General features: G+C 43.4%; 1 protein-coding gene across 2 annotated transcripts in view; it reads left to right on the top strand.

Annotated features, from left to right (window-relative positions):
- The window catches only part of RCAN2 (regulator of calcineurin 2), an 81095-nt gene extending 68053 nt beyond the window's left edge, over positions 1-13042 (top strand). For both annotated transcript variants that reach the window (XM_005490356.4, XM_005490357.4), the window contains 3 exons: positions 83-256; positions 2839-3010; positions 10247-13042. In XM_005490356.4, coding sequence (XP_005490413.1) covers positions 83-256; positions 2839-3010; positions 10247-10407 — 507 coding nt within the window. In that variant the 3' untranslated portion in view covers positions 10408-13042. The remainder of the gene's footprint in view (positions 1-82; positions 257-2838; positions 3011-10246) is intronic.
- Positions 13043-15133: the final 2091 nt, after the last annotated feature.

Below are 15133 nucleotides of genomic sequence, written 5' to 3'. Positions count from 1 at the left end.
GAGTTTCAGATTGTTGTTTGACTCAGACTGATGTGACAGAGCACAAAGTGAATCTTCAGCATTATTTCTTTTTTCTTTGCAGGAGAAATTTGAAGGTTTGTTCCGTGCCTATGATGACTGCGTGACATTCCAGCTGTTCAAAAGCTTCAGGCGTGTGCGGATAAATTTCAGCAGTCCCAAATCAGCTGCTCGTGCCAGAATAGAGCTGCATGAAACACAGTTCAGAGGGAAGAAGTTAAAGTTGTATTTTGCACAGGTAATGAAATCTGGAATCTGTTTCTGTGTTACTGCACAATATTTCTTTAAAAGCTATGCACTTACACTGAATAAAAGTAATAAAGGTTTCTCCCATGCCCAGTCTCTCTGATAGACAATTGCTTAAACCTGCTTGTGTTGACTGAGCTTTTCTGCCCTGAGGGTCTGCAGTAAATTTAAAGGATCACTTAGGACTAAAGTTGCTCATTCAACACACAGAATTATGTATCTCAGAGGTGATTTACAACACTGGGTGTTGTCTGTGGGTAGCTAACCACAAGAAAGTGCTAATGTAAAGAATCCAAGTGAACAAAAAAGGTGGGGCTGGATTACTTATTTGGCTGCCACCCTGAGCCACAGTCAGGCTTCCTCCTGCCTTTTTGGCTTTTCCTTACTGAATACATGAATTACAAATACTGAATTCTCTAAAAGGAATTTATTGAGTCCAAGTCAAAGGAAGAAGGTAGGTGAAGAAAAACACTCCCAGCCTGGGCTGTAGGTGATTATATCCATCTATTGGAACTGTCAGGTGGGTGTTCAGTTCTCCTTGGCCAAGGGAGAAAGAACATAGATCTCCCACAGCAGGCTGGGCCCCAGCCAGGATAGAGAAAGTTGAAGGAGGTTGAGAACCCAACCACCACCTCTTCTGAATGCAGTTTAATAAATTGATGTGGTCACTGTGGCTTGTGAGGTAACCACTGGTGTTTATAAGTAATGTAGGTGTGCTTTGAGCTGCCAGCTTGGCCCTTCAGAGGTCTGAGGATAAGGGCTGGCTCACTTCAAGGTACCAACAAACACACAGTGTTAAATTATGAGCCTCTTCCTCCTGGTCAGAATAGGAGCTGTTTTGAGCCTAGGCAGGAGCAGAACCACAGGAAGATGGGAAGCTACAGCTGTGAAAAAAAAAAAACCAATGTGCTTAACAAGTTAGATGAGCTCAACTGGCTTTAGGTGTTAAGAATCTGCCTCAATCCTATTTTCTATGCCCTGATCTCCTAAATCTAGCTCTGAAGTTTCTGAAAGGTTTCAAAACCTGCAGTTCTTTTAGGCAGAACTGAGAATGGTTTCATTCTAATTGTCCATTCAGAGGCTAATTGAAAACTTGAGATAACAACAAAAAGAAAAATGTGCACAACAGTGATTAGTCTCCCTATCTAAGCTGATTTCCTGCAGAGCCATTCTGGTACCTGCACTATGCTCTCCAGTACACTGAGTCTTACAAGAGCTTATTAGTCGTGTTCAGGGAGTGAAGATGTGGCAGCAGCAGTGCCTGGAGCAGTGTCTGGCCCCAGCCAGGCTGAATAACCACTTCCAGACCTACAAGTTCTGGGGAACATGGAGCTGAGAGATTCCGACTGGTTCTTTGCAAACCCCATGTTTGCTGTCCTGGAAATAGAGTTTATTGTGCTTGAGCTGGTTGTAACCTTGCTTAGGTATGGCTGCACTACAATTCATTTATATCAAGGCTTCTTTAACATACTAGAAAAGAGCAGGAATTGAAGTAGATAATTCAATATGGATATAATATAAGGGCACTCAGTTGCAAATGACTAAGGAACATCATAGATTCCTTTTTCACTTCAACTAAAGAAATAAAATCTGTGGAAACCTTTCTGAAGTTACTTACAAGGCCAGGCATTACTTGTGTGATGTCACTTTTTATTTAGGCATTTAGACCAGATCACAACAGTGCCTTTACAGCCTCAAAAATCTCTGAGCTAGCAGCTGGGACTACCAAAACTTTGCATTTATCCTGAAAGAATTTACACAAGAGGCACAGACATTGTAGCTTTGCTGATGTCACAGCCCCACACTGTGCATTTACTGTAGAGGCACCATCTATAAGGCTGAGATGAAATTCAGCTCCAGGCCTTCTCTTCTGAGACTGGTGCTGAAACCCTGCCTGGGTGGCATTTGGAGTGAGAAGGGTATGATTTGAGCAGTCATTCCATTTAGCCTTCCTGTGGGGATGAGAAGCTGGACAATGTGCCCTGACACCCCAGATATCCTGGGCTGCATCACCCACAGTGTGACCAGCAGGCAGAGGGACGTGACTCTGATCTGGTGAGATCCCACCTGGGGTCCTGTGTCCAGCACTGGGGTCCCAGATGCAGGAAAGGCATGGACCTGTTGGAATCAGGCCAGAGGAAGCCACAAAGATGCCCAGACGGCTGGAGCCCTCTGCTGTGGAGACAGGCTGAGAACTGGGGGTGTTCAGCCTGGAGAAGAGAAGGCTCCAGGGAAACCTCACTGTGGCTTTTCAGTACTTACAAGAAAGGTGGGAATGGACCTTTTAGCAGGGGCTGTTGCAATAGGACAAGGGGGAAATAGTTTAAAAGAAGGTTGTTTTAGGCTAGATGTAAAGAACAAATCTTTTACAGTAGGAGTGGTGAAACACTGGCACAGGCTGCCCTGAGGAGTTCGGGATGCCTCCCTCATTCCTGGAAATATTCAAGGCCAGGCTGGATGAGGCTCTGAGCAAGGCAGGAGGGTTGGAGGAGATGAACTTTAAAGGTCCTTTCCAACCCAAACCATTGAGTGATTCTTTCCTGTACTAAATTGTGTCTTTGTTATGCTTTAAAGATTCAGACCTCTGAGACAGATGGAGACAAGCTTCATTTGGCACCACCACAGCCTGCAAAACAGTTTCTCATCTCGCCTCCAGCCTCCCCACCTGTAGGGTGGCAACCAATAGATGATGCAACACCTGTCATCAACTACGACCTCCTTTATGCAGTTTCTAAGCTTGGACCAGGTAAGCTTGTGGTGCTTGGGTGAAAACACGGCAGGAAAAGCAGACAAGAAATTCCAGTGTAGATAATAACTGTAGAGGGAGTTGGCATAGAGCTGGCAGTTGCATTAAAATTTGGATTTCAGTTGGTGGATGTCACCTGGTTCTTTCCTTCAGAATGAGTTTTGCCATGTGTAGGCACAGAATTATGTGTTATCTGCAGCTTGTGAGAGGTGATCAAAGCTTTGCTTACACCATTTATTGTGCTGGGATTTGTGCCTAGATGACACAGCTGATGGTTTAGGTGGGGACTGGACAAATGTTTGGCTGTGGATGTGAGGAGCTTTTGCTGTACATGACATCTGCTCAATTCTGCATTCCAAGGTGCAGATTTCTCACTTGAAAAAGTGCACATTCACTGGAGTGGAGAATCTCTCACATTGTTCATTGAGAGAGAACTACTGTTCCCCAGTCCCAGTGGGATTGCTCTGTTAGGAATGCTCATTTCCTGCTGAAAACCATGCAGGAGAAATGGGATAAGTTATAGGCTCCCTTAGCACAAGATAAATGTCAATGGATAATGCATCCAGGCTTTCTTCTGTCTTCCCATCTTCAGCTAACGCCAGGAGTTGAAGCTAGCTGGGATTTTTAAGCAATGCTTTCCCTTGGAAAATGCACATCTGATAAAACCAAAACTTTACATAGGAAAGGGTTACTTTTGATTTAATTAAGTCATCTTTACAAATAGTTTCCTCTCAAAGCTGTTAAAGCATCCTGGTTTAGAATTTTCAAAATTAGAAAGGTTCCAGTTTCAGGTCCAAGCAGTATCATTTACAAATTAATCTAATTTACATTCATAAGCCACAAGGAAAAAATAACCTATTAAATTATCTTCATACTGAAATAAAATATTTCATATCCAATCTAATAACAATTGTGGGGGTGAGCTCATGAAAATTTAGCAGTTTATTTTTGAAATTCTTGTGGGATGAGAGAATTGTTTTCTCCCCAGCTGTATTGGGAATGCTGCTTGCTCGCTCCGAGAGCAGCTTCCAATTGCAGACATCTAATCATTGGGGCTTTTGTGCAACTGCACCAAAGGAGCTCAGAGATGGAGTGCATGGGATGCAGAAGGATGTTTCATGATTCACAAGGTTTGCAGGATTATCTCCTGTCTTTTTCAGATGGGATCTCTCACAAGAGGAAAATATACATCAGGAGATTCCTATGGTTTGTAGGCAGTAGAAGAAGGCAGTCAGGGGGAAGACTTCATACGATATTGCATATTATTATTTCCAGGAGTGATACTTTGCTTCTAAAATGCTGAATAAAAGAAAAACCAAAAACCTCCTTTTTTTTTTTTTCCTCTTTGATGCAGCAGTGTTATAAATGGAAACATGTAAACGAATTCCCGAGCTAGCTGGGTAATAAATCAATTCCTGTTCTGGAGCAGTGGAATGTGAAATATCACTCATTGTCCCACACTCTGGGACAGCTTTGCGTGAAGGTCAAATTCACCCGGATTTAAGGAGCCTGCAGGGAGCAATATGAAAAGCCATTGTGTGCTCTCTTCTTTCTATTTTTAGCACTTGTTAGAGGGATCAATTTTAGTTAACTGCAGCGGCTGGTTTAAAATAGTGTTGCTGTTCTCAGTTGTGCATTTACTATGTTTAGAATTTCATTGAAAAACAAATCCCACTAACACTCGTTTCTCAGTATTGCAGCAGTAAGACACTGCTGGACATCAAACAGCATTGGTAGCCTCAGAGAAGATATTTTTTTTTTCATTGAGAAGCACAATTTAAAAATGTAACTATGGCATATCAGCTGTTGAAAAATACTCACTGGGCACAGTTGTTTACAGAGATGAGAGTGTTAGAATCTGACTTCCATGTCTTTAACTTGTGAGGAATCTTTGCTGCATTAAATGCAGTGATTTGGTATAATAAACATCTGAGGACCAGGAAAACTCCTTAGTGCTTCTAAATAGTGAACAGTGTCTTTGTATGCCCTCAGTATGAGTCTTATTGTCCTGCTTCACTGGAAATGCAAGATGTACCACCTGGACACAGACCCATGCTCCTTTCCCATTCCCTGAATCCAGGTCATCTCCTGCCACAGTATGGTGCCATAATCATCATAGCCATAAAATTAGACACCAAAACTGTCCCTGGTTGCAAAATGTTGGGAGATTTGCTCCAGAGTGCAAGGAGTATGCTGGAAGTGAGTTAACAGATTTGCTGTGTACCAGCAGTTTTGGACAGGTGTTTTAGCTGCAGCAGTGACAGGCTGGCATCTTGGGGGTCTGATGGAACAGATTTCTTTCTGTGCTCAAAAGGAAGCTGGTTTTGACCCCTTCACATGGAATTGAGATCGGTGAGGGTGCATTTACTCCTTAGGGAAGGTCATGGCACATTTAATTAAGTTCCTGGAAGATTGATGTATGTTCTCACTTTCTACAGATGCAGAAATTAGACTTTAAATGAGGCATGAACAGAGCGCTGTAGATCAGTCAGAGCCAGGAATCATGACTGTGCCTTGTGCTGACCACCAGCCTACAATCTTTTCAATATATTGCAAATAAAGGAGTGCAATTGTTAATCAGTTTGATGGAAAACACTTCCACTGTCAAGACGACTTCCAGTAGTTTGATATGTTGATGAAGATGTGCCTGGACTACAGAACAGCCTGGCAGGTTGCAAACATTCCTGTAGGAAAAAGCTAGCTCCAAGTTAGGTGAGGATACAATCTGGCCCTGACAGGCAAACAATCAAACAACCACCCCACGTTGCAGACATATTTTATGTGAGAAACCTTTGCAAAGTGGAGGGAGAGGGAGTCTCCAGGTCCAGCATGTGTCTACAGCAGAGCTGCTCCTCTCAAAGGACAGGCAGCTGTTTGCCATTTATTAGTGCAGTGATTTGCAAATTATCCTCTTGGCACTAGAATATGCTCCTTCTTTTCTGGAAAGCAGTCCCTCCCTCTCCCTGTCCACTCCCCAGCCTGCTCTCCTTCCCCCACTGCCTCATTCTTCACAACAGATTGCCCTGTATCCCCTCATTTCTAACTCTGCACTCCAGAGTGCCTTTCCCCAGGATCCCAGGTGCCACCCTGACTTCCCCTTTCCAGCCTCAGCTCCTGCTCTGCCCTGGGTTTGGCTCACCCTTCTCTAGGGAAGGGGAAAACAGGTGAGAGCAGGACCCTGCCCAGGAAATGCCATACAGAGGGATTTCAAACCATCTCACAAGGCAGACTTTCTGTGCCCAAGTGTTTTCAAACTCTTGTGTTGGTCATCACTGTGTCAAAGGAAATACTAAATACTTCATATGACTCCCAGGGAGGATTAAAAGGGGATGGAGGGGCAAACAAATGGTGATAGATAAAACTTTTCATCTCTGTCTTCCTCTCCCTGCTATTCTGTGGGTGCTTTTGCCCTTCCCTTCTCTTACCAGGGGCATAGTGCAGGAGAGCTGTACCCTGCCCCTGGTAAGAGAAAACTTTTCCTCTGGTTGGGAGAGGAGGGTGCCCAGCTCCTACAACATCAGTAATGGGCTTCCAGGGAACAGTTCTTCCACTTTGCTATGGCAGATTTGTGCTGTAGAGGTGTTTTATGGAAGTATTTTGTGGGATGGTCTGTAGCTCTTCTGTCACAAACATGCACCCATACAAAGGACCTCCCGTTATTTGCATCCTGTTATTTGTAAAGCACTTGGATGAAGGGACTGTAAGTGGAAGGTATTTTCATGATGCTAATGCCACATTTACATGAAATGGGCAGCTGTGAACTCATTAACCTTTGCTCATGAGTCTGAATTGGGGATGAAGTAGCTACACATTATCATTAGCATTTTTTACATTATTCTTTATGTATATGAGCCTGATCTTTGCTGGACAAAAGGGCCCTGTTAGACAGGAACTGCACCATCAAGGAAAGGTCACAGTATTGACTCACAGAGGGATAGAAAATCCTATACCATTATTTTTAATTCTGAAATATCATAAATTACTTCTGTGCTCATCTGTCTTACATCACCCAAGGCTGTGGGTTTACTCCTGGCTCATGAGGTCACAAAAAGTAGGGCCCAGTGACATAAAAGCAGCTGTTCTCATTGTTAAGGGAGAAAACTTCAAATTCTTACTGTTTTTCTTATGCAAAGCAAATGGTTAGAGAGGGAACATCACTGCTGTTTTCAGGGGCTTATCAGAAAGTTTTATTGACAAATCGATATAGTGGATGTGCCACAGCTGAATTCTTCCCTGAAGGGCAGAGTATATTTGATAAATTTTATGGTAATTTTCTAAGTAAATTTATGTGAGTTGCCACTGTTAGCTAATGTAAATGTTTAAATTTATTATTACAGGATAGAGATAGGCCAAAGACAGCTGGAGGAGAAAAACCCCTGTCCCCAAGAATCCTTTGGCTTAGCTAGCCTGTAAGAATTCTCCAGACAAGCAGGAGAAGCAGGAGCCTGGATCAGTGTAGGGCCTGGGAACACAGAGAAGGCCATGTCAGAGACAGCTGAATGAGGTCACTGGACAAATGCTTGGGTGGCAGTACAGAAATAGGTGAATCTTACCTATGTTAATTCAACTTGCTACTCCTAGCTTGGGAGAACCTAGGTCTTGTCACTCCAGTGACTCAACCATTGCTTCAGTAGCTGAACTGCTGCAGGCTTAGCCCATTAATTTTATTTTTTTTTTTATGCTGCAAATGGTATTAAAGAGAAAAGAAAAAAAAGAAATGGGGAAGCAGCAAAAGGGAAGGGCTAATCTGGCTGTACCTATTGGATTATTTTGTTCTTATCACCTTAGTGTTTTTCTGCAAACAGTGGAACTTTGGAACAAGATATGGCTGTACAAAAGTCCCAGAGTTATTGCTGTCCTGTTCCTAACTCAGCCATGAAAAGCTTTTGTGCTGTTTGCTTACAGAACAGAGTCTGCAGTTCATTTATGCTCAGAAATAACTTTATGCCTTAAAAAACCTAATTTATGAGTGCATCACATTTTGGTTTGCAAAGTGACATTAATTGCTGCTGCAGTTCCTTGTGCCAGAGGCATCTGAATATTTTTCCTTGCGTCTGTACTTTTTTCACTGTTCTTTTTCAGCAGAAAGAGTGAGTCCTTCTGGGAGGGATTTGAGCAGTAAAAGAATGTGGCATTTGAAGTGGCATTATTACCTTTTAGGAGGGCAGTGGGTGTGATTTGCTGGGCGGCGCTGCTGTAGGAGGAGGGCACTGCGGAGGGAGCTGCCCTCGGTGACAGTGACCAGCGCAGCCCTTGGTGACAGTGACCAATGCAGCCCTCTGTGACAGTGACCAGCGCAGCCCTTGGTGACAGTGACCAACGCTGCCCTTGGTGACAGTGACCAATGCAGCCCTCGGTGACAGTGACCAACGCTGTCCTTGGTGACAGTGACCAACGCTGCCCTCGGTGACAGTGACCAATGCAGCCCTTGGTGACAGTGACCAACGCTGCCCTTGGTGACAGTGACCAATGCAGCCCTCTGTGACAGTGACCAATGCAGCCCTCGGTGACAGTGACCAACGCTGCCCTTGGTGACAGTGACCAATGCAGCCCTTGGTGACAGTGACCACTGCAGCCCTGGTGCTGCCTGGCGGCATTGACGTCAGCCCAGAGCTGAGAAATTAGCTGAGGCCCACAGGGAAAATGGGCACAGAAAAACCATATAATTCCTCAATGCAGCACAACTAAGCTATTTCTCTTTTTATATTTTAGCCTATCAGCAAGACCTGTAATGCTTTGCTCGATTTGGATTCAGAGGAAAGGTTGCCAAAAATAGAACAGTTAAATGTCAACATTAATGGTATCACAGCAGTAAAATATTTCTCACAGCAAGATGCCTGGCTTATAGCTATTATTCACTAGTTGCCTTCTTGTTTTTAGGCAAAAATACAGTGTGTCCTCTAGTCTCAAGCCACCCAAGCTTATTTGGACCAGGAATTTGTCAGCACAAACAGCATGTGAGCACAGTCCCAGAACTGTATGTGCTAATGCAGAGCCAAACCTAAAACCTCTTCTTCACATGAATTACTCAGCCACAAAGTGGCAGACAAATAAAACTCCAAATTATTGCCACAAGCAAGCCATAAGTGCTTTGAGGCAGGGACTGCTGTTTGCTTCCATGGTACAACATGTGGCACTGCTGGCTTCTGCCAGTGGTGCACCATTTAGGAGCCACTCTGCCACAAACAGAGGCCAGCTGGGTTTGCTGGGGCCTCACCTCCCTCATCTCAGAAGATTTTGCAGGCAAAGTTGTTTTTTTTTTAAAGTCTTAAATTCATTTATAGCAATTTAATTACCAGTGCCTACTTGTAACCCATGTAAAATCCAGAATACATGTAGTGCCAGCAGGCTGAATTCAGGACTCAGAGCCCTGTGTCTGATCCTTTGTTTGCCTATGGACTTTTGTAGGTAACCACCCAAGCCCATATGGGTCTCTTAGTAGTTGGACTCCATGATCCTTGTGGGTCCCTTCCAATTCCGAGTATCTTCTGTGGAAAAAAAAAAAAAGCCGTGTTCATCTTCCTCAGAGGAGTACTGTGTTGAGACTTAAATAAGGAATGTAGATAGTTAGAAAATATATGTACTGTTTAGGCATTCAGCCTTTTCTAGTGAGCATTTATAGACTGCTCTGTAATCTCATCTGTAAAGACAAAATTTGTTACAGCCCCAGCTAAAGAGCTTTGAAACTCAAAATCTGTCTGCAGCAGAGATATGGGAGAATTTATTTCTGGAGAAATTAGATTAAGTGTTGAAATCTGTCTAAGAGCAGCAACTGGGCTTTAAATGGGACTGAAGGAAAGCCACAGCAAAAATAAAGAATAACCCCAACCTAACAGGTGTGAAATAACTTCAGACGACAAGTTGGATAGGTTGGGTTCCAGTTCATTTTTTAACCATGAAATTTTGTTTTCTTTCTCCTTCCTCTGCCTACTTTGGGGGTTTATTTCAGTGCCATTGGCCACCAATATCAGTACCAAAACCCATTACAGACACAAGGATGTGTGTATTTTATGATGCCTTACAGATCTGGGATCAAACTGCCTCCAGGGGCAGGATCCCCAGGATGTGTTGTGGCAGCTGACAGAGTCCAGCCGTACTGGTGCTCTCCTGTATTTAGGAGCAGCACACACTCAGCTCCCTACCCGGGTGTGGAGTGTTCTGCAGTCCAGGAGTGCCACGGGCTGTGTTGCTGCTCAGATTGCCATCGTTTGATGTGTTGCTTTTCTCTGCTTCCAGGAGAGAAATACGAGCTGCACGCAGGAACAGAGTCCACTCCCAGTGTGGTAGTGCACGTTTGTGACAGCGACATGGAAGAAGATGAGGACCCAAAGAATTCTCCAAAGCCAAAAATCATTCAAACTCGACGCCCCGGTGTGCCACCGCCTGTATCTAACTGAGCCTCTCCGGCAGAAGCAGCACTTCTCTCTCCTCCAGCACAGCTCTTGGTTTTTGTTTGCTTTGTTCTGTTGAAAGGCAGCCTTTGCCTTCTGAGCACTGGGACATTAAGGTCATTGAAACCCCTTCACAATAATCAAGCCTCTGTAACAAAAGGGCTAGGAAAAAGATCTTTGTACCTGTAACCATATCACACACCAACTGATAGATCTAGCTGGAAAGGACAAAACAAGGCTGAGGAAACAAGGGTTGGTTTCAGTCTGAGGATCTTTTCACAGCTGTAATTTACATACTGAAACACCACTACCAGAGATCGTTTGGGTGGGAATTAGGCCAATATCAGTCTTGATATTCAAACTCCCAGGATTGCTACTGCCCTTCATCCAGCAGCCTGCTCCTCTGCCCTCCTCACTTCCCAACAGTCTTTTTCCCTTTTCTCTTTTTTTTTAAGGGGGGTAGGTAAGTTGTTTTTACTCTACTAGCAGCTTGGTGGCCTTTGCACCCCCCTGGAATTTTCTCTAAGGATTACCATCTTTGCAGCATTTTCAGAAACAACAGAAAAGAACCCTCTTCCAGCAATAGCTGTAGAGAATGGTGGTCTGAAATGGTGGCAGGGATGTGAGATGGAGCTCTCTGGGCTGAGGGGAGAGGCAGCAGCTGCTGGGGGGTCTGGTCAGTTCTTCTCTCTGGAGAGAAGGGAGCCAGAATATCAATAGGGATTGTCAATTCGTCTTCTACCAAGGGATGAGTGGTGCTTCTCTTCGGTCTGAGGGAGAGGAGGTGACTGACTGCTCATGTAAGATGGGATTCCTTACTCTCTGTCATAGCTGAATGTTCCAGTAACATTACAGGCTGAATGCTTTCCTAGTGGTGTGGTGAATAGCCCTGAAATTGTCAGTAATTACTTGCACATCTCTAGTATTCAGCCCTTTTCCCTTCCCATGTCCTGTGCTTCAAAACCCTTTTTGAGCTGTATGCAGTTTGGGTTTGCGGAGGTGAGCAGAGGTTAGTTGATTTTTTTTTTTCTTTTTTAGGCCAAAGAAAACAGGACCATAATTACACACTTGAAATTAGACTGCATGCAACTGAATCCCCTTTTTTCACCCCATCCTGCATGTTTCTTTCACTTGCAATATATACTGGGTTACAAAAACTGTTCTGTGTTTGCATCATGGCTGACAGCAGACAGGTCCCTGATTCCCTGTCTGGCAGATCTTCCATGATGATTTATTTTTTTAAGGCATACTTGTCATTTGGAGAACATATTTTCTAGACATTTGAGCTCAGATTTTGCATATATTTAAGCATGCGCTTAATTTATGCACATGAGTAGTTCCACTGAAATTAATACTGCAGAAACTGAGTGTATGTGTAAGGTATGGTGGGATTTTTAAGCTAATTAGCTGCAGCTGTACTCCCCAAAGTGACTATAAAATGGCACAGCGAGCCTCCATGGTTTAAAATCCTTTACAGCTTAAAATAAGTAAGTACATCTTGGAAGCTTATTCTAGGATCTGAAAAGTCAGCTTAGGTTCTGTGATCAAGATTTTTGTCATAAAACCTAAAGATCTGGTTTCTGAGGGAGAGTTCCATCACACCCTTAATTAGCAGCAATGCTACAAAGCTTCAGCAGAGTCAGGTCCCCTTTGCAGGGTCTTGGCTTGGCAGCACTTCCAGGACGACAGGCGTGTTGCTCTGTCAGTGGGGACAGGAGATGGCATTCCCAGCCTGCAAGGTGAGGACATCTGGGAATGAGGACTTGTCATTCTCACATAGTTCAGTCTCTGACCACCGCAGCCCCCTGGTATTCCTGATGAGATGCAGGTCTTTATTTCCATAATGTGGTAATTGTTACTGCATTATGGGCATTGTTGTGTGCTGTTACACTGATGGAATACTACTCATTAAATACAGCAGAGACTGAACAGAAAATGGGGCTTTAGTATCTTCATGATATAGGTGTGAAGTTTTCTTAAAGTAACTCCTTAGAGGTGCCACGTCAATTATTTTCCCAGTGATACATTTAAAATTGATTTAAGGAAACAAATTGTTAGTCATAGCCTAGAAATGTATCCTGTTGAAAACACCATCTTAGGCTACAAAGGATATCCCAGCAGTAACACCACTGGCTTTTTGAGAACACACCCAGCACTGATGCCCATAGGGTTTAGTTTAGCCCAGTAAGATGATCAGATATCATTGCTAATGGGTTTTTTTACAGGCAAGACTGTAGGAGGCCAAGTCTTGTCCTTGTATCCATGTCCTCAAACTTTGGAGAGACATGGTTCTGAACTAAGTACTTTGGCCTCAAATGATGTAAAACTACACTGCAAATTAAAGCACTGGACCTTAAATGTTCTTTCCTCAAAGTGCATTTTCAAACAGATTTAAAACGAGGCCCCATTCAGTGAGTACTCCGTGCTTTGGAAAGCTGTGTGGTGCTACCCAGGAGGCAGCAGGACATGGCTCATTGCTTGGAGCATTGAAATAGAAACACAATTACAAACCTGAAAATTCAAAGCAGTCTCTATGGTCAAAGCTTATATATCACCTGTATGTGATAAACTAATGATCATTTTCCTAAAAAAAAAAAAAAAGTGTTTCATGTATTATTGGAATAATATCCGTATTATCAAACTATAAGCATTTGTGACTCTTGAGAGAAGCTAGTGTTTTACTAAAGGCTGGTTCTTGCCTGACATGGAAAGAATGCTTCTTCCACAAAATGCTGACTATCTGGAAGGAGAGTTGTCCTGTTCAGTAAATCACAGGCAGAGCCCCTACTAATTTGAGTGGGAATTTGCTTTTCTGAGGTCAGCCACTCTGATTTGCACTTCTCACAGGGTGTCAGGGGTTCTGTCCTGGTGGAGCCCTGGAAGAATGGAGCCTCAGTGTTACACTGTGGCTCCTGAGGCACGGTGGCACAACCTACATCCTTTTAATTTCCTCCCCGAAGCAGGAGCTGGAGGGAGCAGCTGGAGGTGATGCCCTGGGGCCTCTGAAGGGTGGACATGGCTCCTGCTGCTCTTTGGAAATTAAAAGAAGGAAATCAGGGGAGTACAGCTGCTGCTTCTGTTGCCTGCTGCCTACTTGTCCTTTCTGACCTCTTCAGAAATGAAACTGACATTTTAATGACTTCCTCACTACAGTTTAAAGCATGAAAACATTTCCAGTGCATGGAGAAAGAGTGTTTTAGAATCTGCTCTTTTGGAACAAAACAAGTAATTTTTGTGGCCTTGATTTTTGTAATTAAGACAAGTGTGCAAACTCCCCCCTTCCTAACATACACAGACACACTCCAGTAAACTTTGTTTTCAGCCAAGAAAATATAGCAAGAGCATCCCTTCCTCAACCATAGCAAGACCACAGCCATAGCCACTGTAAAGTGTTTTAGGTTGTAAAAAATTCTCCCCATGCATAAATTTTGTAGCACTAATTTGATTCTAAATTAGGTGAGAAGGGTGGGTTGGTTTTATTTTGGTCTTTCCCCCTGCTCTGTCCCATTCAGCAACACTGTAAAAGCTTTCAGCAAAAATAAGATGGTTGTTTGTATTGAGGAATGGACTGAACTCCTGGAAGGATGCAATTCCAGTGGTTTGTCTGAGCACTGTCACAGATGCCATGAGCTTTTCCATTGTATTGTACATAACTTTTGAAATATTCTATTTAGTCATATTTTATAGGAGTATTAAAAAGCTACTGGCTAATTAATCACTTTTACACTTGTATAATTCAGAGCTTAGTTTAAAATAATAAATATGGCAAACAGTATTTTTGTGTTCTGCTTGCACTGGTGTTTGGAAAAGCAACATTTAAAGAGTTAAACTATATCAATAAACTGAGTAGTGTGGTGTATACCCCTGCTAGAACTGAAAATGCTTAAACGTGTGACATAGGCCAAACTCTGCTTCAGTAGCAATTAAGGGGAAAGCAGCCTTCTTGTTGGCAGGCTATGCCATGTTCCATTTTAAGCTGCTGCAGTTTCACAGTCATGTGAACTTGCTCTGGCTTGCTGTGGATTTGGCTCAGTGTACACAAAAAAAGCTGCAGTGCAGTCCCTGGTGAGCAAAAGCCCAGCACGTCCCAGAGCCCTGATGTGGTTCTCACTGTGCTTTTATAATCATGGGTGATGCTGTGGCCATGAGTGCTTGCACAAGGAACATGGCATCCAGCTGCCAGCCAGGCTGGGGTAAAAGGTCTGTCAGCATTCATTTTTATAAAAATTTTAACTAATTGTTGTCTCTTGCATCAGTTTGTGCTGGGTCTTGCAAAAGACTGGAAACTGGGAGATGAGTTTGCTGATAACTGTCCTGTGAAATTCTGATATTGAATTGCTCAAATCTGGATTTGAAAAAATGATCTGTTTTTCTGTGTGCCTGGCACACAGAAATCTTCATTTCTCAAAGGATGATTGTTCATAATTCTGAAAATTAGATCCACTTAAGAAGCCTCACTGGAGAAGTAAACTCTGAGCTCTTTAATTCCTTTGAAAAGGACAGGGCTTAACCTCTGTGTTTTAATCAGAAAAACAAGTAATAGTGAACTTCTTCTGGGGTTCTTACCATCTCTTTTAGAGGTGAAAGGCAGGAAGCCTGGTTTATTCTTCACTTTGAGCACCAGAAGAGCTTCCCCCACCACCATGAGTTTCTTCATCCACCCAACTGAAATGCTGTGTGTGTGACGTGCTGGCTGTGGCTCCTCCACTGTGCCTGGCACTGGACACAGCAC

This window comes from Zonotrichia albicollis, chromosome 3, assembly GCF_047830755.1.
Source record: "Zonotrichia albicollis isolate bZonAlb1 chromosome 3, bZonAlb1.hap1, whole genome shotgun sequence".
NCBI classification, from domain to species: Eukaryota; Metazoa; Chordata; class Aves; order Passeriformes; family Passerellidae; genus Zonotrichia; species Zonotrichia albicollis.
This window is presented reverse-complemented; position numbering and strand designations above follow the sequence as displayed.